This window comes from Pollicipes pollicipes, unplaced genomic scaffold, assembly GCF_011947565.3.
Source record: "Pollicipes pollicipes isolate AB1234 unplaced genomic scaffold, Ppol_2.1 Scaffold_7231;HRSCAF=8579_pilon_pilon_pilon, whole genome shotgun sequence".
Taxonomy (NCBI): domain Eukaryota; kingdom Metazoa; phylum Arthropoda; class Thecostraca; order Pollicipedomorpha; family Pollicipedidae; genus Pollicipes; species Pollicipes pollicipes.
In genome coordinates, this window is record NW_023597034.1 from 20,589,745 (window position 1) to 20,614,346 (window position 24,602).

At 48.5% G+C, this 24,602-nt stretch overlaps 1 protein-coding gene across 2 annotated transcripts in view; it reads right to left on the reverse strand.

The window, feature by feature from the left end:
- Positions 1-4,326: 4,326 nt before the first annotated feature.
- Positions 4,327-24,602, reverse strand: part of LOC119109287 (glycine receptor subunit alpha-4) — a 49,987-nt gene continuing 29,711 nt past the window's right edge. For both annotated transcript variants that reach the window (XM_037232884.1, XM_037232883.1), the window contains exons 7-10: positions 10,334-10,477; positions 9,466-9,607; positions 8,883-8,970; positions 4,327-5,393 (exon numbers count right to left, since the gene is read on the reverse strand). In XM_037232884.1, coding sequence (XP_037088779.1) covers positions 5,097-5,393; positions 8,883-8,970; positions 9,466-9,607; positions 10,334-10,477 — 671 coding nt within the window. In that variant the 3' untranslated portion in view covers positions 4,327-5,096. The remainder of the gene's footprint in view (positions 5,394-8,882; positions 8,971-9,465; positions 9,608-10,333; positions 10,478-24,602) is intronic.

The following is a 24,602-nucleotide window of genomic DNA, read 5'->3' on the forward strand; positions in this document are numbered from 1 at the left end:
CATATTATGTTCTATTTGACAGCAGCTTCAGGCGTTTATTCATTTCCTCTCCACGATGCTTCTTTGTATTATTTGTCACTGTAATAAACTCCTATGCACCTTATCACATTAAGAATGCCATCTGCCGTACCAGAGATATCAATACGCAGGTGTCTACTCCTGATCGCTGATTGGCCATGCATATTGCATCACGAGACTTCTATTAGTTTTTTTTACGTTATTCCCTATGATCCGTCTGCTTCCCACTTTTTGTTTTTACGCATTCACTACTATTATATACTAGTTGATAATCAGCCTAGCCTTGGAAAGGTCACTTACTTTACCAAATTTACTCATTTTATTCCCCTGCTTCGTTTGGATTTAACTTGATAGTGTTACTTTATTCGTTCATCCTTCTGGGCATTTGGAGCCAAAAGTGAATGCTATAGAAACAAGACAATAATGTTTTGGGTACCACACTTACCTGGGATAATAGTACACACAACAACATGATGGAATTCCTTTATTTCAAACGCGTCTTGTGGGAGAGTAAACATTTGAGCGACACCATGGTTCATGGATGCATACAAACGGGAGCATGCACATATGCACAAAGCGAACCGCTAACCGATACAGGCCGGTATGCACACATCAACGTATTTCGAATATGCGTATGCCATACCTATCCACACAACACAGATCAGTAGAAAAATTCCAACCGTTTGGGTGACAGCGCAACTGTATTTTGGAAACACATCAAGCGATCATAAAAACGGCAACCAAAGGTATCTACACTCACCGTATCTTGTCGTTCCCATGCCGCGCATGAATCACCTTTACTATACAATTTGATTTGCAAATCAATTTATCGGGGATGCGAAAAATACTTGACGTAATCCGAGTATATCACGCGTGTATTTAAACCGAATGTATACCCAGTAAAAAGAAGAACAAGACATCTGGAAAAGTTTGCATTTCGAAGGCATAATGCACATGTGAAAAGAAACAGCAGCACATTTATACGATAGCCGAGCTATTTCCCTGGTTATATTACCATCATCTGTCAGAATACTGGATACGTGTCGTTAAGACTCCACAAATTCCGCCACTCTAAGAGAATCGTTCTTTCGGAGTTGATGTTTTGTTGAGAAATGCTGTCCTGATTTCAGTTTCAGATGGCTTATTGTGACGTGGAGATCGCGACATTGCTTCAAAAAGCACAGCAGCTGAGGGAACAGCCGGTGGCTGCTACAGCGGAATGGATAACCTAAGCCGCAACCTACTACACCAGCTTCATCGGTCCTACCTCCCCACGCCACGCCAAGCTGGCCATCGCCGACCCAGAGGATTCGTTTGGTTATTCGTTGAACCCAGGATCACCACTGGCGGATTGGACAAGCGCCATGGATGTCCGGGCAGGAGCCGCTGGCCCTAAGTAGAAATAATCACTTGACAAGCCTCCGGAGGAAACCGAGCAAGGAGCGGAGATGAGGACGGCATCATGACCGCGGGGAGATGTCTGTGTCACCGACGTGTCATACAGGGGTCCGCCGATAGTGCCGGTGGCCGCGACGGTAGTATCGTTAGTGCGTCGGCCGACGGTGGCGGCGGACGCACTAACGATTGTAATCCATTAACGCCGATGGTATCACTCTTGGGCCGGCCGACGGTGGTAGCCATCACGCCGATGGTATCACTCTTGGGCCGGCCGACGGTGGTAGCCATCACGCTGATGGTATCACTCTTGGGTCGGCCGACGGTGGCGGCCACCACGCTGATGGTACCACTGGTGGGTCGACCGACGGTGGCGGCCACTACCCTGGTGGTGCCGTTTGTGGGTAGCAGCGACGACTCCGGTGAGACAAGGCAGCCATCGGGAAAATCACCTTCAAGGACGCTACACCTGGTCGTCGGAGTTTCGACTTGAGATGCACCGTGGGAAAAGGATTCAGCCTTTATCCTGGCTAGAGACGGCGACACCTGGGCCTAGGAGGCCCACAGTATGCAGCGGCATTTAGCCAGATGATAGCAGAAGATAAGGCGATCAGGCACGCAAAAGGGTAGCGCCGCGGTCTGGCTGATCACGAAAGACAGAGACACCAAGCGAGGGTTGGCGGTAACCTCGGAAGGCGCTAAGATCGACCCACGCGGAAAAGCAGACACGTGTCGTCTTCACGGGGCCGCTACGGCGCGGCATTGACATCATGAGCGCGGAGTCACCGACGGCATCTGTGTCACCGACGCGTCGTGCACGGGTCCGCCGATAGTGCCGGTGACCACCGTGGCAGTACCGTTAGTGCGTCGGCCGACGGTGACGGTCACCACGCCGGTGGTACCACTTGTAGTGCCGGTGAACACCGTGGCAGTACCGTTAGTGCGTCGGCAGACGGTGACGGTCACCACGCCGGTGGTACCACTTGTGGGTCCGTCTCCTGCCGAGGGGCGGCTCCGTCCTCACTCCCGGCGGAACGCTGGCCCACCTGCCTCAGCGGCGAGTTGTGCCGGCTGCCTGTTTCCAAGGGATCGCGGGACAAGCGGGGACGAGTTTCGGCCTAACGGTGCGTGCCCCTCTCAGGGGTAACGGCAAGCAGAACGCCGGCTGCTGGTCCTCCTTATGCGATCGAGGCCGAGGTACAGGCTGGCGCAGTTTGGACACTTCGTGCAATGTCGTGCTCCTCAGATGGGTTCGCGTCGAAGGGCTTCATTTACCCATGCTAACATTTCTACTCGTTCCTACCAGCAATACACTAGTGATTTGCTCTGGGTGATCTTATTCCATTACCGGGTGCCAGTTTTCTATCGGGTAAAGAATACTGAAATCGGGAGCACCTGGCTCTCCGACCTTGTGAGCCGCGGCCCTGACCACAGCCAGCTAACCCGGTCACGGTGAGGTGACCGGACTGGCAGCGGCGGCGGACGGGTACCAGAACGGTAGCACACCCCTGGAAGCGGATGTGATCGGAGGTGCCCAGCAACAAGCGTGTGGTCGGGCTGTGCGGTCTAGCAGGCGAGGAAGACGATAGCGGAGAGCTGTAATAGTATTGCTCATACATTGGCTTTGGTTATCGCCTTACCTATATTTATGTTTTATCCTTTCAACTGTTATTAAAACAGTGACCACGCTATTTCATCGTGCACAAACACGATAAACAACTCGCCTAACAGACCAATTTGTGCAATGTGCTTACAGACCGTCTGTAAACGATTCACTTCAGAAAGTTGCCAATAAGCAGCACTTTTGGAGATGGTGGTGACGTTCTGGCTTTGAGACGCGCGGTGTAACACCGATGTTCGGAGATCGACTTGTAAAGCCGTTGGGGCGCAGTCAATGGATGGCTTATAGGACTCCTTCTGAGCGTGTCTTTTTTGAAGTTAGTGCGGGGTCCATGGCAGCAGGTTAGGCCCTGAACGAATCCCGTCTGCGCTGGTAAACAGCAACCGACACATTGCTTGTGAAAGAGGCGGTCGTACTTATCACCGTACACCGATCCGTTCACCTCAATTTTGCAGCGACTCATCCAAGTTCCGGTTGGCAAAACACCTCAATCTTTCCAAATGATTCTTCCCATTCCATCCCATTACACACGCGTCCAACAATACACCACGCTTCGTTCTTTTGTCACCCGGCATATTCGGCAGGGAACCGTAAAACAGACAACAACGGAGCCAAGCGAGCCTGCCAGCGTGACTGCCAGATGCGTCACGCACCGAAGCGGGCCTGCCAGCGTGGCTGCCAGATGCGTCACGCACCAAAGCGGGCCTGCCAGCGTGACTGCCAGATGCGTCACGCACCGAAGCGGGCCTGCCAGCGTGGCTGCCAGATGCGTCACGCACCAAAGCGGGCCTGCCAGCGTAGCTGCCAGATGCGTCACGCACCAAAGTGAGCCTGCCAGCGTGGCTGCCAGATGCGTCACGCACCAAAGCGGGCCTGCCAGCGTGGCTGCCAGATGTGTCACGCACCAAAGCGGGCCTGCCAGCGTGGCTGCCAGATACGCCGCGCACCAAAGCGATGCGCATACACAAGTCTGTCTATTATCAGAGAAGAGAGATGGCGTCGGTCTGCAACACCCCCTGAAGAAGATATTGAAGCTCGCTGACGCGTGATGCATTTCTCGCACCCGTGGCAGTTTCGGTCATAAGTCACGCATAAGGGATTAGGTCAGTCAGGAGTCTAACGCTCAACGTCAACTTGTCCTGTTATCTGAAAGAATAAGGCTATGGAAGTCGAAGCTGGCATCACAAGAGCTCCATACAGTTGCAAAGCTGAGTAGAAAGAGAGCTTTTTCTCCATACTCATATAGGCTATCCTGCAGTGACACAATGCATTCACCATATTTGACTTCACATGGATCTGCCCCATAACTCGTATCTGGTAACGGAATTTAAGCGAACGTGCACCACAATTGACGGTTGGGAATGGTGTGGCCAGTAAAATGGGACATGCATCGCCAAAGAAGGCGCAAAATCGAATGTAAGTTAGCATCTATATGTAAGAAGACATCACGAGGCCATGAGGTCATAAACTGACCGAACGGATAAACTTGTCATCCTTGAATCCTGTGTTCTATTCTGAATACAATGTTATAATATTTTAAGTTCTTGCGATAATTTATTCAGCCTTAACAAGCCAATTAGTGTATGTCTGCAGTGGAAGGCAGTGAGTTAAATAACGCCTAAACTCTGATCCAGTGCTTTATGGGTCCAAAACTTGCACACGAAGTTAAATAAGGTCTAAACTCTGATCCAGTGCTTTATGGGTCCAAAACTCACACACCTCAACTTTGACCTGATAACTAAGCGTTTTAAATTTTGAACAAAATGTTCGAAGTGGTGGTCCCCCTACCCTGGGGTTTCTCGGGGAACGTAGCAAATGCGCAAGACATCGCGGCGAGGATGGACTGGCTGGTAAACGGCCCTAAGGACATGATTTGAAAACATCCGAATTAGCTCGGGATAGACCAGCCATTTAATGGCTTTCTATGTACAATGGGTTTTAGTAGTCACACATCGGCACACAACAACTACACCGGCTCCATTTGAGACTGTCCTGAGCAAGGGTTATCCCGCGCTGAACAGCGACCACCGAGTCTGTCCAACACACCGGCTGAGAGCGCCATCTAGCCCAGGCCATACACGCTCCAGTAGATGATGTTGAAGGTGAGGAAGGCAAGCGGCATGACCACCCGGCACACCCGATCCACCACTTTGGCCTGCATGATGTGCGTCTGCTTCTTGCTGCTGGGCCCCTGTGGCTCGGCTGGTCCGCCCTCCTCCTTCGAGAAGAACATCTCCTTGACGCTCTTGCGGCGATCGCCCTGGAACTTGCGCTTCTTAGCCAAATAGTGCACCAGCACGAACTCCAGCAGTGCGCCGAACACGAAGATCATGCATGTGCCGATCCAGACGTCGATGGCCTGCAGGGAGAGCATTATCAGACGAGCTGCTCATGGGGAATGAACAACCACGGACACTGAGAAGCAGACGGCGAGGTGAGCGACCTACGAAAATTAAGGGCTTGGCTCCATGCTTCTGGCCTAGAAAGTGTAATGCTGCGATGCACTTTATCAAAAGCAGGTCTTGACAGCAGCATCAGCAAGCAAGCCTGCACCCTTGCATAGTATACATTCGCTAATCAGAACAGGAGTTTCTTTGAAATAAGTCATTGCCCTGAACAACGATCTCGCTCGAAACCGCGATATCTGTTTGCTGTTACTCAGAACAAACGCGTGGACATTTCTTGAAAGTGGGCGGGATCAAACCCACTTCTAATACAAATTGTGTTGCGCATCGCCATAGAGTCGCTGCTACCACTTCCGTGAACGGCGCGGCATAGGCACTCACCCTCCTCCTGGCAATGTGCATATGAGCCAGAAAAAGCATATCGCATGGCATGGAACTTCATACCAGCTTTTGTCAAATATGCATGGCATCAAATTAATAGCTTAGACATAAAAAGCCATGAATACACGAAGAGTCAGTTTACCTCTCCCCGAAACTTTTTGCAGAATGATCTCCGTACGGAAGTTACACCAACTTTTGGATAACTGCAGGTAAATAAATACTGGGTCATCTGGTATCAAGCAGACAATTTCCAGGGAATCGTTCAACATGATGCAGCAACGGAGTATTATACGAAGCCATACATCTCTGGGATAGCTTTTTAGGCAACACAACAATCAAATTATTCAGTTCCGTTGACCTAGGATCAAGTATGAACAGTGAGTTAGAATCGGTTTTGAACTCGGATGGGAGTGAAAGATTTCATCGCAAAAAGACCGTGCGGGAGTGAAAAAATCGATTCATAAAAGATGGAGCTTTGAGCTCATGACTGATGCTTCAGCAAATAGACATATATGTCAAGTTGGCATGGGCGTAATATCATAAACCTGACAAAACTGTTCTGTTTTTTAACATCTCAGGTCATTGAAGTGAAACAGAATACATTGAAGCATAGTAACTTCATGACAGTGTAATGAGCATAAAAATTATTAACACCAATAATTTGATGCTGCACTTTGCACTTCCCTTCCACAACACTTTTAACACAAAACAAAGCAAGGGAATTCAATAACAAAATAACAACAGAAAATTCAACAAGCATAAAATACTCAAACAAAAAACTCGGACTCTTACATATCAGCCCATCACCAAGTCAAACATATTAGACAAATCCCTGGCTTCTGTTAAGATGAGGTCAGGGAAAACAAATATTTTGTCACTGTTTCTTACAAAATACCAATACTTATCTCCATGCAAGTAGCCTAGCTATGCTTAACCTAAAGAAGCTTTACTTCATCTCATCCTGTCTAACCTGTTTGTATCACAGCAGCAGTTGTGAGTTACTGATTCTTGCACAACTCTTATTGCCACTTGTTATGCACTTAACCAACTTAACCCAACTTAGAGTAGTCATATGTTGAACATAATCTCAAGTCACCTATCTGTTGACAGCAGCACTTGCGATAAAAACATTATAAAGCTGATTTTTGGCTGGTTTGAACTTGCGTTTTTAATCAGCTTATTTGTGTATGGTTGTTGACATCAGACAAAGTTCTCAACACACAAATCAAAACGCTTTAAATTACTCTGAATAACTCATTTTGCTTGGCATGGCCAACCCATGTCAAGGGCAATAACGGGTGCTTCAAAAAAGTACCGTGCTCCAGATTGTCTCCTTCATTCCCTGCGAGTTGTTTACTCTTGGGTACATATCAAACATGTTTGGGCGGCTGGCGAATTAATCCAATTTGTGTACGAAATATGTGAAAATTTGCGGCTGGAGCATCTTGCAGAAAAATTGGTCAACATTGTAAGCAACAGATGGTACCCCTAAAGACAATCGAAAAGGGAGGAAGAATTAGGTGGTATCACACTCGTATGATACCAAGAAAAACAAAGGTAGTTAATATATATATATATATATATATATATATATATATATATGACTAATAACTTTTCAGCAAAATTTTGTCATCAGCTGACTTGACTTAAAATCTGTTGGCATGAGCGCTCAAATGGTGATATGCACTTGTAAATTTAATTTAGAAGACATGTCTTGAATTTTTCACTCCTGCATTTCGGCAGCGATGCAATTTAGTGGTCAAGTTCTCTCGGGAAAAAATACATGGAATAAAGTGCTCTACCAGGCCTTGCTGGTCTTTGCGCCAGGCTCTGCTTTCGTGGTGTGGTGGTGAGACAAAGAAGGGGATACGTGAAAACCTTGCATTTGGCACACAGGTGCCGATTGTGATTCATTTTGTAAACAAACCAAACTTAGCGCGTGCAAGCGGCTGGACTCGCTGGGGTTCTTGGGCTTGGAGGTATTTGGCGCCCTTGCTCTGTGCATACATTCGACATGGTCCAGATGAAAGTGAGGCAGGACATAGCCTTAGACTGGACATAGCTTAAGGTGTCCAGGTTCTTTGGAGCATTGTTTATAGTTGGTGGTTTCAAGTGAGTTCGGTTTTGGATGACATCTGAGAACCTCAGAAAGGGAAATATGGGTTTGGTATGTGCGATTAGAAAATGCCAGGCAGGAGGGAAAAATTTCCATAAAATTTGCGGAAAGGAGTGAAAAATTCATCCACGCAGCGTGTTGCTTTACACCCAAAGTCAGCAGTTCTGGGACACTGAGTGTGAAGCTCAGGCCGAAGTAAAAATAAACCTGTCCGATTACTCTAGAGGCTGCTGCGTGGGATTGATTCTGGTGTTTACTTTTAATTTGCTGATAGCAGGAATCGCATTATGAGCTTGTTTATGACCTTGAGCTATGAGCTTGTTTAAGGTCATAATAGGTCACTGACCTGAAATGACCCAGGTCAACATTTTGCTTTTAGGAACATACCGCCTAGCGTAAACCTTAACACTTATTCAAATGCAAAATCAATGCACTCTTGTATGATTTTGGTCACTTCGACCTTCAAAAGGTCAAACAAGGTCACTGATCTTAATGAGCACCAGTGACCTTTTGCTTAGAACAGGTATCTAGGTTCACGGTGGTTGCATGAGAAGGTCTGGGGCACTTCGGATATCAATTTGGAGTTTGATCATACTTTACCTTATTTGACCCGACGTCCATGATCTAGGAACGTCAAATTTTGATCCAAGTGGGTTCAAGTAAGGGGAATTATACCCTGTGGATTTGGTGTCTCTAGCCCTCTCTATTTCCAGATTTCAAGGTGGTCAAACTGAGCCCCACCCGAGCGAAGGATATTCAACCGGCCACCCTGGCGCGTGTTTAAGTTGCTTAAACGCGGTATTACAATTACTTACACATAGTTACCCATTCCGACATGCATTGCTTTGCGCGATTGATATTCTGTATGTCATGGCTTGAAACCGATTTGTTTCGTATATGTGCGCATTGTAGCGTTGAAGGCATGCTCGGATACCAAAAACATCACCTTGAGGTAGGAGACTGGTGGCAACTCGCTCCGAACACCCGCCGCCAGAGAGGTCAGGGTCAGCAAGGTCGTCACTCCCAGGGTTACTCTGCAAAAACCCAAGTCATCGTTAGCCGCCGACAACAGCGGCTGTGACACGGGCGTGAGGAGCGCTGGACCACGCGCAATTAAACAGTAACTGCATTTTCCGTCGCTCGGGAACTGTCAGCGTTGTGCCAAATTGTCTTCCCTCGTCATCCAGTACAGCTGCTTGCCACGCAGTGCTTCATCCTGCGGCTAAACTATTGATACAGAAAAGCATGTGTTATGTGTGGGCCTCTGTTGCCTTTTCAGCGGCAACTCAAACCACATTATTAATACACAACAAGCCGGCGGGTCGATTCCGTGCCTCGTTGATACTGGAATGTGGCAGTGCACATAGTCACCTGGCCGGCGTGGCTGTCTGCTCCAGCCGGAACACCAATGGCAGACAGTTACCTGGCCGGTGTGGCTGTCCGCTCCAGCCAGAAAGACGCTCATGACAGACAGTTAGCTGGCTGATGTGGCTGTCTGCTCCAGCCAGAAAGACATCCGTGACAGTTACCTGGCCGGTGTGGCTGTCTGCTCCAGCCAGAAAGACACCCACGACATGCACACCATGAGCATGGTGGGGACGTATGTTTGCAGAATGTGGTAGCCGTTTTCACGGTCGAGCGTAAACGAAGCCGACAAGGCGCTGAAATTGCCTGGGAACAACGGAGAGCGACGTGATGCACCAAACGAAGCAAGGATCAAGATTTGTTCGGCAGTGTACGAATGATGTACGAGGCTGTTGCGAAACGGAATATCTATACCCATGCTCATGGAACAGCAGGTTCACTGTACGCTTCGGTTACATGCATAAATTTTGAACAGTGTCGGCTTTCGCGCGAGGCTACACCAACCGAACAAACAGGACGAACCCCACGAACTCTGCACAGGCTCGAATCACAGCACACCTATCACCTAACAAAAGTAAACTAGCCTCATTTGTAACTGCATTTATCTCTCAATGATCCACGTTTCAACAACTTCAAGCTCGTCGGGATCCAGCAGCTGTGTCTACCCTCTCTTCCATAACCATTTATAAATCAGTGAACCATGGACGGATAGCTCGCTGTACCAGTTTAAAGGCGAACACCTGCCTCACGCCGTTCAAATCTGACGCCACATATGGCGCTCAGGGACGCAGCCAAGGGTGACGTGCTTCTCTCAGGTCCTGAGGGGCCCGTCGGGTTCTTGGTGCCAGCGATGGAGGACCCAATGCATAGTCGAGGGTCTGGGCCATGTTCAAATTAACGGGTTTCAATTCAGTATTCAGTGTCATTCAAAAAGCTATGGGATGAATGATATTTCATTATTCGCGCGTGTCGGCATGGATTTGCAGCATATGGCTGCAGGGATACGTTTTGGATGGATATCATAATACGTACCAGTATCGTATTTCAGGGTGATTTTGTTTAGATCTTGCACGCCGCCGAGGTGGAACTGAGGGATCTCCAAATTGCCGTAGCATATTCCATCACAGCCGGATTTACGGGACCATTCAAATTCCAAAGCAGACGTCGGATGAGCATCTGAAACGGATCATCTGTTAATTTCGTGTTTTCGTCTTCACTGCCTGATCGCAGGGAGGGTTTGTTAAGCGCTGCCATAGCTACCGTTGACACCAATGAGACCGTTATACGGGTACTTTGTACGACCGAAGTACAATGGCTTGTGCTAATGGCATGGCTGTCAGGGCTCCCAGACTTCAGCGGTGATCGGCAAATGCATGCAGCTCGAAGTTCTCGCATTAAGTATAGCTCGCCTGGAAGCCGTACTGGGTTACTGCAGGGCCGCCTTGCTCCAAAGTATGCCGGATTGACTTTTCAAGACGATGGTAATGCATGACTCGCAGCCTGGAGGAAGTCTGACCCGGATTGGTGGTGGTCAAAGTGGTGGTCGTGGTCCATGGAGATGGCTATTTCGATGGGGCTTGAACATCGTCGGCTGCCTGCATGCACCTCATCCACTCGTAAAGTTCAATGCTTTGTTCGCTACAGTTGCTCACAGCCATAACTCACCCTGGGCAGTAGCGTCACTGTATGTTTTTTAAGGGGCGGCCTGAGCCTCCCCTCATTGCTGACTTCCCCCCCTCCCCCCCCACCCCCACCCACCCAATGCTACGCTGAGGCCCCTCGATGCATATGGGCAAGGAGAGAATACTGGGCCTACGAAACGTGGAAAATTGCATTAACTAGTAGAACACTAAGCACCTACACGAATTACTATATCATGTTCATGTACCAAAAAGTGTCCTGCAAGTACATAATGTTTTTGTCTTGCCAACCTTTTCGTATCATAGGCCAGTCTGTAAGTGTTGAGCCAGAGTTCACGTGGTAATACCTGGATTGGATTAAGAATTGACTACAGTTCTGCAGTCAATGCTTTCTGCGGGAGCTTTAAAAAGCACAGGATGACCCAAATAACAGAATACCGAGATTCCCTCAGCAGCGGCAAGTGAACTTGTCACATAATCATGGCTGCGGTGGCATTTGACTGCCAATTAACTGACAAGGCGCGGCCAGTAACAGCGGTAGTCACCAGCGATCCCCCATCCGTCACATCATCGCCGGGGCAATTCACGATACACTTCGGTGGGGTAGCGTCTGCCAAGCCATATGACAAAAAGGGTGTGGTGGAGTGGAATCAACATATTTCGTAGGGCGTGCTCAAGTAAATTTTTATTCGGGTGCTAATGATCGACTGTTGAGAACAGATGGAATCAACACATTTCGTGCGACATGCTCCAGAGTGAATTTTTATTCGGGTGCTGATGATCGACTGTTGAGAACAAATCTTACCCTGAGCACAGCTTCAAAACGTTGGGTTTCCCAGCACAACCGCAAAGCTTTTAAGTAATATGAACGTTGCCACGCACAAAGTTTGCAGCCGGATATTTTTCCATAGATAGCATTCTATTTATTCTTCATCAAAATCTAATGGGAATTTACATTCCCTTATGTCAGCTAAATGCCAGTCTGTATGTCACGGTGGGTTTTACAACACTGTTCAATTCAGAAATGGGCCTCAGGGTCAAGTAAAGGTCACTGAAATATACAAGCTCGTAGAGAATTGGCAGCATTGGTGAAGAGGCCTGCTTAAAAATGTCGGCTTTGAACTTGCGGCTGCCTGCACCTACCCGTTGCGTATATCTGTGAAAAGGAGCTCAGCTGCATTGGCGGCATTGTCGTAGTGTCAGTTACGTGCTCAGAATGGGTGCGCACAGAATCAGCTGAGTTTTCATCTATAGGCAGAAGCCCTTTTCCAGAATGGTGCGGTGCGCAGACACAAATGAATTATGAAAGTATGTTGAAATTTGCATTTTGCCAGTTATTCTGCCTCTACTGGCATTTTACACGTTCAGTGCCGAGTTTTGGTCCTTTGCCGATGTCCTGGAGTTTTGGAGTTTTGGAATTTTGGAGTTTTGGAGTTTTGGAGTTTTGGTGCATCCTCCAACGCATTTAAGTAATTTTGAAACCTTTTTGGTCTTGCCTTGTTCAGCTCAAGTTGGTTTTGGATGCATATTTGCTTTGCCTCACAGGGTGCACGATAAAGTCGCCGTCATTATATCATGCCAGTCACTTTAGTTTGGCCTACCTTTTTATTTGCTAAAGGCTGTTCCATAGTTAATTATGGTTGACGGAATAGCTTGTAAAATTCACGGCTTAATATGCGGCGTTTCGGGGCATTTTTAGCGCTCACTATTGCACATACCTGCTGGCGGGCCACGCGAATCACGGGGACTTGATTTGGGATTTGGTAGGTACATACTTGGTAGGTAGATCCAGGCGACCGTGGGTAGATAGCGATTCATAGCTGTCGAAGTTGGAAGATGCTTGCTTTCAAGGTGCATTTCCATTTCGCTGAACAAGAGTTTTATTGCTACAGATCTCTCTTTTAGGGAGGAAGTAGGCGTGGCCTGTTAATTTTTTTGTATCGGGCATTCATTCTGGCAGGTGGCTGAACTTATAGTATCCTACCACCGGGCGGTCACATGCTAAGCACATCCAACGGACCTGAGGATAAGTATGTTCTATGAGAGGATGGATATGCATGATTCTTCTTCTGAGCACGTATTGAGACAATTTCTCCCATGTCACCACTATGAAAGCGTCGCTGTTCAGAAGAATAGTGGAACTGACAACTCACGTCGGAAAAGTTACGTTTCCGGACAACACGCAGGCTGGAGAAACTGGCTCTTTCATCAACTTGCACAGTGACAGTCACTGCATACAAATTAACACTTCTGACCCGGAATCTCCAATAAGTCCCTTTGTGTTATATGTCGGATAGTGTCGAAACGGATAGCGATTTCCCTTTCCTCGGGCCAGAGTGTGGCGGAAAGTTGCTACCGCGTAGCCGGAAGGCTGAGTTCACCACAGGTGCTCCAAATTTATTATCTGTCTGTACATAAAGGATGACTCTCCACATCCGGCTACCAATCTATTGTGTAACATCACTGACGGCTGGAATTAGGAATGATAACCCGCTAAAACGGATGAAGTACGCTTCAATGTACGGACATTTCGCGCGTGGTCGTCGCATGGAAAATTAATTGCCGATGTTAGTCTGCGATAAAAGCTCCAAATGTGTCGCCCGAAAAGGCTGGGCCTGTTGTCACCAAGCCTTCTCCGTTCAGCCCCCGCCTGAGAACGATCTTGAAGACGGTGTCGTACCCGATTGTGTGGCTTCCCCGACGCCCTCCTCCTGACTCCAGCTGCAGAGTTCGACCAAGAACGGTTGTCACTGCCGGTAAGGGTGAGCGAGCGCATGCCCCTCGCCGAGCAGTGCGGACATGGCCATGCCAGGAGTGTGTTTTAAACGTTGTCATCTCGGACAAGTTTTGGCGCACCTGAGAGGTGTGCGTGCCGTTTGGACTGGGTATCACACGTCATCATGGGCTGGACTGACACGCAGATTGCCTGGGCCGAATGGATGCATTTACGATGCGTTCGGATGGCGCATTTGGCACAGTCCGGGCGAAAGCACGCGTACCATTATAAGGTTTACAAAACAAATTGTATGGACATCTACGTAGGCATTATCATCACAAAATTCTCTGAAAGTTTTGAAGGCGCGATTTTGTTACGGTAAGCCCATATCTGGAACTCCAGAAGCAGCAGAATAGGAAACAAAAAAGATCAGTCTCGAGAAAACCTAAAAAAGACATACCTCACATCCATATATGCAGATATATGTATATATATATATAATATATATATATACACATAAAATGTACATATATGCATATTTATATTGTTATCTATATATGTATATATGTATATGCGGCTCAAAATAAATGTGTTATATATATAAATATATATATATATATATATATATATATAGTGTGTATATATATCAATATATTGAAGATCTCAAACAGCTAGCTCGTGGATTCCGTTGATTCATTTCCGCCTCCCGTCCTCCCTTCTCACTTGCGGAGGGAGTAAACATGTGTGTTCCCCTGCATGATTTTAGGAGGCCGCACCATGCCGACAGGATGACCCAGATGACCAGCCAGAACACCCAAAAAATCAAAGGAGGGCACTTATGACACGCAAAGGCATGTGCCCGACAATGAGCGCCAGCAGGCTCCATTAGTTCACAGAAGGCCTCAGAAGATCCATGGGAAAGATGCATAGGAGGCCCAACATAAAAAAAACAGAAAGGCCAGCCGGCCCCAAGAGGAGGCTCAATGACTCAAGGAGAGCTAACAGTCGCCACCATGCCAATGAAAGTTGTTTTTCAATTACATAACCTAACTATTACGCCTTTTTGACAGACAACGGTTGAAATCCGAGAGCAGAACTTTAAGTGAGGGTTGAGCTCAGAGTCCGCGAAATCTGTTTAGGAGACCCTCTCGGTTTGCCTGTCGTCTTTGAAAATTCTGTGGCGCCACCCCTGAATTCCATGTAGGGCCGGTATGCACGTACGCAGAACTTGACAACAATAACCTCAAGCATGCATTAAAGTCGGAACCTATCAAATCGACCGGTGCTTACAACGAGCTGCAGGAAGACCTGCGTTCGGTATCTCACCAGCTGCGCATTCCGTCACCTCACCGCATGACTGACGCGTGACGATGACCTCATTAGCACGCGCCGATGAATAATCTCATGACGCGCGGTGGGCCAGCGTCCCCCCCTCCCCCCCCCCTCCCGCCCACGCCGGCCTAATGGCGCCCTGTCCATCTGGCAAATGTTGAGTGCCGGCTCCAAGGCGTCGGCCGTATGCGGGCCGGCAAATACACGGCAGGATGGCGTACGTGGCTGCCACTGAACAGCGGGGCAGCGGCCGCCTCGCGCTCAATGGCTGCCACTGAACAGCGGGGCAGCGGTCGCCTCGCGCTCAATGGCTGCCACTGAACAGCGGGGCAGCGGCCGCCTCGCGCTCAATGGCTGCCACTGAACAGCGGGGCAGCGGCCGCCTCGCACTCAATGGCGCTGTGATGTTAAAGGTGCCGTGCTTGCGAATCTGGCCTCGGTAATGGAATACATTTGTCGAAATGTGCTGCGGAAGGCGCCGCGTGGCTACCCTGTTTAATTGCTGCTACTGAAGGTTTGTTCAAATCGTTTCACAGACAAAAAAGTAGGGACCAGTGTCGCATGAAGGCTAAGGAGTTTTAAAAGATATGCTGACCCCGAAGAATATGGAGTTACGAGGACACTAAGGTATCCGAAACGACTGTGTTTTGAGAGAGGTAGAACAAATAGAGTTTCCATTTTTATAACAATGGAATGTGACACCTTTTCGTGGTGTTCACTTTTTGTTGGATCAGTCAAGCATGATTTGATAATTACAAGTATGATAGTGTGATCAGAAGTAACAGTTTTCTCGAGATCCTTCCAAATAGCTCAGAATTCCAATTTGAAGTACCCGCTCCTGCGGGAAAAATCTCATTGGATACTCTGCTCACTATTATGAAGGCAATGCATTTCATTCGCCTTGCTTTTTCAGCGTGTGTCTTCTGCAACGGCTGCCACACTCTAATTTGTCCAAACCTTTGTGTAATAAATGCCATGAAAGCTTGAACCACGCTGTTTCGACAAGAAGATACGCGAGCATGCAGCTATTGCCCCACGAATTCAACGAATTATGTTTTCAATGAGTTTGATTTCTTCTCTACGGCGTTTAGCTCTGTAGCTCTTTTCAATGTGTGATTTGATTTTGGGAATAAAAGCATCACATGGTTCATAGTGACGCGCTGGCTGAAACTTCAACCAATGCGCTTCTCAACTGCGGGGCCTCTGAAGGCCTTGCGTTTTCACTGGAGCATGTTTATTTTAAATATGCCTTAAAGGTGGGACACCCCTTTAAGGCGACGTTGGGTAAATTACTTAAAAAACCAAATCGAACTGATCTGTTTGCTGGTGGTGGAGGCCTGCAAGCTGGTAGGTGGCGGCTAAGATAAGAGGAAGAATAGCAGGCACGAACTTTTGGCGCCTGCCACCACCAGGTGGCTAGAGATTGGAAGAGGAAGCGGGCGCGGGAGACCAAGGCCAGCAGGAGTTCGGTGCGTGCGTAATCTCCCTTTCCTCCCCTTTCTCCGACCTCTACCCATTTGACCGTGGCGAATGCCGAAAATGTCTACCACCGACTCTTCTCCTATATTCGATGTAACTCACCAGCCTATAAGCATCCATCAAAAGCGGAGGGGTCAGTTATGTTCGGGTTAAGGCCATTTCTCCACAGGAAACCACGGTCTGAAGAAACCACGGTCACAAGAAACCAAAACCACCACTGAAGCGATTGGAGAAGTTGGCTTTTTAATACGACACTTCGTTCTCAATTATTTTCCTCTGAGGCAGTTTGAGGCGTATTTTCAACACTAGCGCTTAAACTGGGTCAAGCGGTTCCTTTCGTCGTAAGTTTCCGTAAATGCATTCCGCAACCGAGGCCTGATTCGTGAGCACGGCACCTTTTCACGTTACTACGTGATTGAGCGCGAGGCGGCCGCTGCCCCGTTGTTCAGTGGCAGCCATTGAGCGCGAGGCGGCCGCTGCCCCCGCTGTCCAGTGGCAGCCGCGCACGCTATCCTGCCGGGTATTTGCCGGCCCGCGGACGGACCCTCGCCGTTATCGGGACCGGGTTCGAGTTCCAGTAGAGCAGTAGCACCCGACTGCTTATTGACATTTGCGGTCGTGTGCGCTCCATGTACATATGCCTGACAACGCGCGTCACGCTCCCTTTAAAAAGAAGAGGACCAGCACCGTGCAGCCGCTGGCCAACTCCACTGGGACCGAGGCTCTGGTCGTGAAGCGGGAGCGCTTGCCAGCGGCCGGAACCAGGAACAGAGATGTACGGAAGGGCAGGGGGAAAATGGGCGGCAGACAAAGGGGAAATGCGGTACTGGGAGGCAGAAGAGGTTATGTGAAGAAAGGTAAAAGCACACAGATTGTGCCATGCAACTGAATACTGCTGAATCAGAACACGCGCAAAACAATGACAAGCAGCAAATAAATGCACATCCTGAACAGCCATCTACAGAAATCTAGGTAGCAGAAGCGCTAATCAGATATAATATGCTCATGGCGCACGCATAGGACATGGGCATGCCGACGGTGAAGCCGGTGGATAAGCTACCGGAGAAAACCCGACAGCAGACCAAGGTTCCAGGCTTACAAAAACTGGTGCGCAGCACAAACCCTAAATACAGTGCTGGAAGCAAATCAAGGCAGAAGCGCAGAACAGCGGAACAGAACTGGTTTGGGGTGAAAGCTGGACCCTGGCGCCCATCGCACCACGATGATTCGAATGACGGCTGCCACATTTGGTGGACCATTCTCATGACATTACCTGCCAGAACCAGCCAACGTTGCCGAAAACCGGACACCAGCAATCCCCATCCTGCACCCAGCACCCATGATGCCGATTAAAACCGGGTCTCGTGTACGAATCAACTGCTTGGCAAGCCGATCGCTTCCTTTCATATGAAAATCCATCGTCTTTCGGGCCACCTTGTACTAATACCTGGTCAGGGATGACCATCACGAACGTTGCCTAACCGCGGCTCGTCCCTCACACTTATGTCGGGCGCACGCAAATGATCAAGCAGCTTTAGCGGGTTCTCTGTCACGTGATAGACGTCAGGGTACCCCCGTACCTCTGTCACGTGATAGGCGTCAGGGTACCCCGTAACCCCGTCACGTGATAGACTGCAGGGTGCCCCGTAACCCTGTCACGTGATAGACGTCAGGGTACCCCCGTACCCCTGTCGCATGACAGACTTCAGGGTACCCCGTAATCCTGTCACGTGATAGACGTCAGGGTACCCCGTTCCCCTGTCACGTGATAGACGTCAGGGTACCCCGTTCCCCTGTCACGTGATAGGCGTCAGGGTACCCCGTTCCCCTGTCACGTGATAGACGTCAGGGTACCCCGTAACCCTGTCACGCGATAGACGTCAGGGTACCCCCGTACCCCTGTCACGTAATGGACGTCAGGGTACCCCCGTACCCCTGTCACGTGATAGACGTTAGGGTACCCCTGTACCCCTGTCACGTGATAGACTTCGATAAAATGCGAACGAGAGTGCGTAATGATGTTTTAATATGGGTGAAAATTGCATGTCCGCCAGCTCTCATAAGGGGTTCTGAGCATCAGGGATTTCTAATCGTTCGGCATTACAAAACAAAACAAAAACAAAAACGGGGAAACATTAACAGTTGAGCAGTGTCATTAAAACTATTTAAACACTAGGAGTCGACATTACAGTCAAGAAAGACAAACGTTTAGAAATAAGAATCGTTCTGACTGAAATGACCCCAAATGAGCAGCACGCCGTTGCATGGCTTTTATTGTCATTATGTGCGTGAATGATGTCTGCTCACTTTACGATGGATGACAACACTCTGGGGAAGATGTGGCCCAATTTTTCCTAAAACTGTTCCAAATTGGTCTTTTTGTCCGCCTCTGCTGAATTGTGATCTGGTATGAGCCTGACACTGTTTGGAGTGGAGAGTGATAGATGTGCTTGGACAGAGTAGGGGTTTAATACTGGGAGGGGATGTGTTTGCTTGGAACAAAGCATGCAGGATATAGCCGAGCGGAGACCCGAGAGAGCCGTGCGTCCCTCGGGTGGGGTGTTGGGTGGCCACCTCCTGAGCCAATAAATTTACAATAAATACTGGGCAATTTCGCAGGAGTTGGACACAAATTCGCAGGATCTGAAAGAAAACTCGATATTTGCCTCCACCTTGCGATAAATTTGACTACGTGCCTGCTTGACCACCTGGCCAAACAAACCATGCTTGACAATGTGCAATCATTCATCACTGCACTGCCTTTATCAGGAGCATAGCCCAAATAGCTCATCGCACATGATTAATTGAGCTAAATTGGTACAGATTGAGATAGCCAAGCTCTATGCAAAGATTGCAGTGGCTTCGTAGTGATTCAGTGATTGCGTCTTTGCAAAAAGACGTCATGCCAAATAAGTACAGCCTTCTCTGCAGTAACAACTCAACGAGGATGCTTTGCCATCCCACATGGTAAACTGTGGGGCTTCGTGAATGTTCTATCCCATCAGTGTTTGGTGTACCAAATCCGCTTCTGGTTAGTGACATGGACGCTCAGTTGGTTTGTCATTAATGACATTTTGCTAATTGTCTCTCACATAGCACCTGTTTTTTTGTAATGCAATTCTCCAACATGCGACAAATCTGTGTTGAACACGTCAGAGTCACATGTGTCATGCTTTAACCATTTTGCCTACAATTACCTACGTGCCTACATATTGCCCACGTGTTATTGTTCAGCCTATCACATCCATTATCCATATCCCAGATTTTGTGCTCGGTTTTGTATGCACGTTCCCCCAGAACTTGTCCTGCTGACTTGCACAGGCCTCAGCGATGCTGTTCTATTGAGACGTACCCGAGAGATGGCCCAAGCGTGGGCTGAGATGGTGGCCCACTCAATAATCATTCAGCTAGCTGATCAAAGTAATCGCTCATTGACTCTTTACTCTAAGCCGCATATGCATTCTAGGGAGGGGAGAAAAGGTGCATTTTGCATCTATCATATTTTCTTTATCAACGGAAAATGGCATTCGTTGAATGTTTTCTCGCCCAAAATGTTTCATTCTATAGCAACCCACACCGGAAATCAAGCACGTTTCCTTTCTCTCTGAGATTTGAGGTGTTCTTGTAGACAACATGCTACTCGCATATCTTAACATCTCATGCCTCCAGCATGGATTTGCTCCATGTTGTTCAATCATCGTTTTCCATAAAAACTGCCTGTTCTTTTGGGATGATCAACAGAATGCATACCAATTATGTTGTTCTATACAAGGGCTCCTTGCATTCTTGTGTCATCATTTTAGTGCTTTGTCAGTGGGGACGCACTGATGCTCAGCCATCTTTCCCAACCGCATTCGAATGAAGACAAATTTGTTTTGCATGCCCTAAGTGCCTTTCATTTTTCAGCTTGTAACAACATCACCCTGTCGACGCTTTCAATCGATTTTTGCGGACCAACGTGTTTCCCGTACATAATAAGAAGCTGTTCCTGAGAATGAGCTGGTGGCAAAAAGCCACATTACGTAAACGGGCGGATTTGCCCAATTTATCATCCTGCACGGTGCGTGCGATAATGTGACGTGCTTAAACGATCACGGACATGTGTGATTACGGACATAACCATATATAGTCGGCCTAACGTGGCCTCATCTCATCCTATAGCGCCAAGGGACCCCATTCTGTCGGCGCACAAGATACGTGAGTGTTCAGTACCAAAGAGCCCCGCCATATCTTATATTGGCATGCTGCACATCACATCTATCAATGACCCCGCTTTGAGAGAGGTGGCAGGCGCGTCTGGTGCTCACTCACGGCTGAACTAGAATGCGAACGAGTGAAGACGTCGAAATAGACTGTGATGAAAAATGGGCCTGGGCAGGACAGCTTTGCTAATTACCTAGCCATTCCAGGCAGTCGCCAAGTGCGTATTTCGCGTTCCTCGTTAGAGCCGAGAGCCTGTTAAAAGCATCCTTCATCCCTCCAGATGTGCCGTTTCGCCAGCGCCCCGGCCTCGGATCCATCAGGCGGGGATTAATCAGGCGGCTGCGGCCAGCTCGGCCGGGATGCCAGGCGTCAGGCGGGCGCCGAGCGGGCACCGGCGGGCTGACACGCATGAGCCACCTGGCCCCGCCACCGCCGCTACCGCCGCCGCCGCCGGCACGAGTGAGCCGCGTTCAGCCGCCCGGTACGAGCCGACGGCTGGCACAGGCTCAAAGCCGCTGCCGCGCGTGTCTGCGCTGCAGCGCCCCCGACTGATGCGGGATCACGGGGCCGAGCAGGGCTGGTAACGCGCGCTCGCTCTCGGCGCACCGTGCCTGGTGTGGATTTGCTGGGCACTTGTCACGGGATCCTCCCGTCACCTCCCCGTGTCTTCGCAAGCCGTGGCTCAGTTTGGACGGCTGAGGGGAGCAGCGGCGCAATGGTGGCCCGATGGGCCGTGGCCTAATTCCGCGTCCCGATCACCGCAGGAAAGATTTTTGGGATGAGCGCACCAGATGTGTTGGAAACATGAAAGAGGCAGTGTGGTCTGGCGTTTCATGAACTTGAGCTGGTTTTTACCCGCCAGTTGAAACTTCGCGTTATTCATAGATCTTCCTTTGATGCGTAGTGCAAATGTAGTTTAAAACGCACATGTTGGTGGACTTGTGATCATGCGCTGTACTGCATTGTTAGAAAGCGAAACTGAGCGGTCATGCAATAATCACCAAAGCTCAGGATCCCATCGATCTCCAGAATTAACGAAGAAACCGAGCTAGGCGACCGGCGCTACCGCTGTGCGCCACCTCCTGCTGTAGGCGTCTTGTTCCTTACTACCGAATGCCGCCTATGGCTATAGGCGGGACTCGCAGCAATGAGGAAAGAGGGAAACAGAGCACACTTACCATATCGGCCATCTGATAAGTCCCCAGGGTGTGTTGTGCACAGTTCGGTTGTGAATGCAAGATAACTGTTTGTTCCCAGCGGGAGTGGGCGTGGCCGGCCCGCACTCCGGGACTTGCACATCACACTTCGTGACGACGGATCATGTGTTATGTGCAAGTCCATATCATGACCATAGCTTGAAATGTCTCGTGTTGACCATATAACTAATGTTTGCTTGACTATGTCGTTTAACCAGCACCTTCTAGTGTGTTAACACGCGCTCGAGAGGAGCCAAATTGACACTCCGCCGAAGGTTTTTCCAAAATGGTTTCCGAACGGCGCGGCGTAACCGCGCCAAATTTTGCAAAGCTGTAGACAATTGAATAGCGGATCGTTTGGCATCACTAATTTAGATGTGCTTTGTAAGATCGCTGATATATGGCAGGTCAAAGTCAGGCCACGGTTTCGGCGAAGGCATTTCTATGGAATTGTCCAATCTGATACAATAACGGAGTGTTTGACGAAGCCATACATATCTGAGATGTTTTCTTAGGCACCACAAATATTGAATGAGCAAATTGCGTTGACCTAAGGTCAGGTATGAAGGCCAGACCAAGTTAAAAAACCAACCTGATTTATTACTATAGGGCTTGCTGTATGGGATGGCTTGTTGTGCTCATTTCGAATTTATTGACAGCAGAAACTACATTATACATCTTCCATTGACTTCTTAAAGGTCAGAGCAGGTCATTGACCTGTGATGACCCGGGCCGACATTTTGTTTTAGGAACATACTGCCCAGCGTTTTCTTTGTCGCGTATTCAAAGGCAAAACTCAGAGCAGTCTTATATGATTTTGGTCACCGTGACCTTCAAAAAGTCAAAAAAGGTCACTGACCACAAATGGGCTTGTGACCTTTTGCTTACAAACAGTTGCCTAGGTCTCGGGGGCACTTTAGAGACCAATCTGGAATTTGACCTTGTTTGATCTTATTTGACCTAAAGGTCATGACCTAAGAAGCTCAAACTTCGGCCTAAGTGAGTTCACGTACAGATCAAGACATCCTGTAAATTTGGTGTCTCTAGCTTTCTTAGTTCCCGGGATCTCAGGGGGGCGGGGTCAAATTGACCCCCACCACAGCGAAGGGTATCTAGCCGGCCACCCGGGCGCGTGTTAAGCATCAATAACTGTCAGCAGAGAACTCTGAACTCATAGTGCAGGTTTGTGGGTTTGATTTTCACCTGTGGCTTGATGATTTCGGCATAAGCTCAAATATTGTGCCCCATCAGGATGCCAGTCCGTTTCGAGTGAAGTGTTGCATCAAAAGAGTTATGGGCAATCATCTCCAAAAAAGCTTTAGGCTGCTGCCTAGCGTAAAAACAATAGCAAGCATTCATCGGAATCAGAAGCGCATCGTTGTCCGAAAGGCCTTCAACTACCCGGAATCTTTCGTATTAACGATTTTGAGTTAACCTGGCCAAACACAAAACGTCCTCTCAAGCTAATGCATTTCATAACCACGGAGAGTATCTCGACTTCTCGACTTAAAATATCCCATGCTTGAAAACGCAAAACGTGCCGGTTATCTTCCATTGCATAATCTTCGCCAGGCTGGTGCAATTCCACTGGCGTTTCAAGCGGAGAGCAAGAAAGTAAACATTGCTAACGTAAACGTAACAATCTGGCTCTTAATCAAGCACGAGATGTGAACTAAAACCAAACGCATGGCTAGGGCCAAAGTCAACGATATCTTGTGAGATTACGTTTGATTTCCTCATGCCAACAAGCGACCCGACTTGTTATATCAGTTGGTAGCGCAATATATACAAACGTGCCGCTCCGCAGCTAAAGCGGTGCTTTAGTAACGCAACAGGCGAGGCATTGTCCTTGAGACAAGGTGTTCTGTGAAACATTTGCTTAGAAAGTCGATGCACGCACAAGCAAGAAACATTAGGGCTGATGCCCCTTCCCACCAACTGCGTGATTCCGGGCGTCAAGGATAAGCACGTCAGAAAGGACACCTTACGGGCGTCTAATTACGCGCCGTTTCCTACAGTATACCGAACGTATCGCCGGGGAACAGCAGCGCAAGGCAATGTGGTATTACGACTCTGCTGGCTGACAAATGGGCACTGTGAGTGTCTATGTCGGAGCCGCCCTCGGGGTTTGGCCTCTGCGATAGCCCTGTTCTTGAGCATTCCTGCTAGAGACATTCTAAGGAAAAGTTACGCATAGGCCATTGGCCCCAATTGAACACTAAGATATGATTTGTCTTTTCAATTCGCCACCTGATCGGTAAATGCCGCTTTTGCAGAAGCAGCTAGTTTATGTTTGGAAACAGCAACAATTCTCTTCCTCTTTGGCGTGAACTTTACAGGTCCTATGGCCCACTGAATGAAAATGTTCCGAGACTACACTTGGTGTTGGACAAAATTAGAATAAAGTGATCAGCTGTGCAAAATTCGGCGGATCTCTGTTTTATCATTTTCATCAGCCCTTAAACACTAAGCATTGGGGATCAAACATACACCAAATTTAACACCGCAATGTCATAAGACGAACATTGGACGTTGGGATCCCAGCCCCAAGGTACCCACGGTTGTCCGGCGTGACAAAATGAACCATTTTACATAATGTGATGTGCCGTTTTGTATGAATGAAGGTCCTTGCAACGCACTTTTGGCAGGGTTATGCTTCTTGCTTATCATATATGATAACATGGTTGGAGGTCGCTAATAATTCGGGGACAGATGACGAATTTCTACTCATTTGC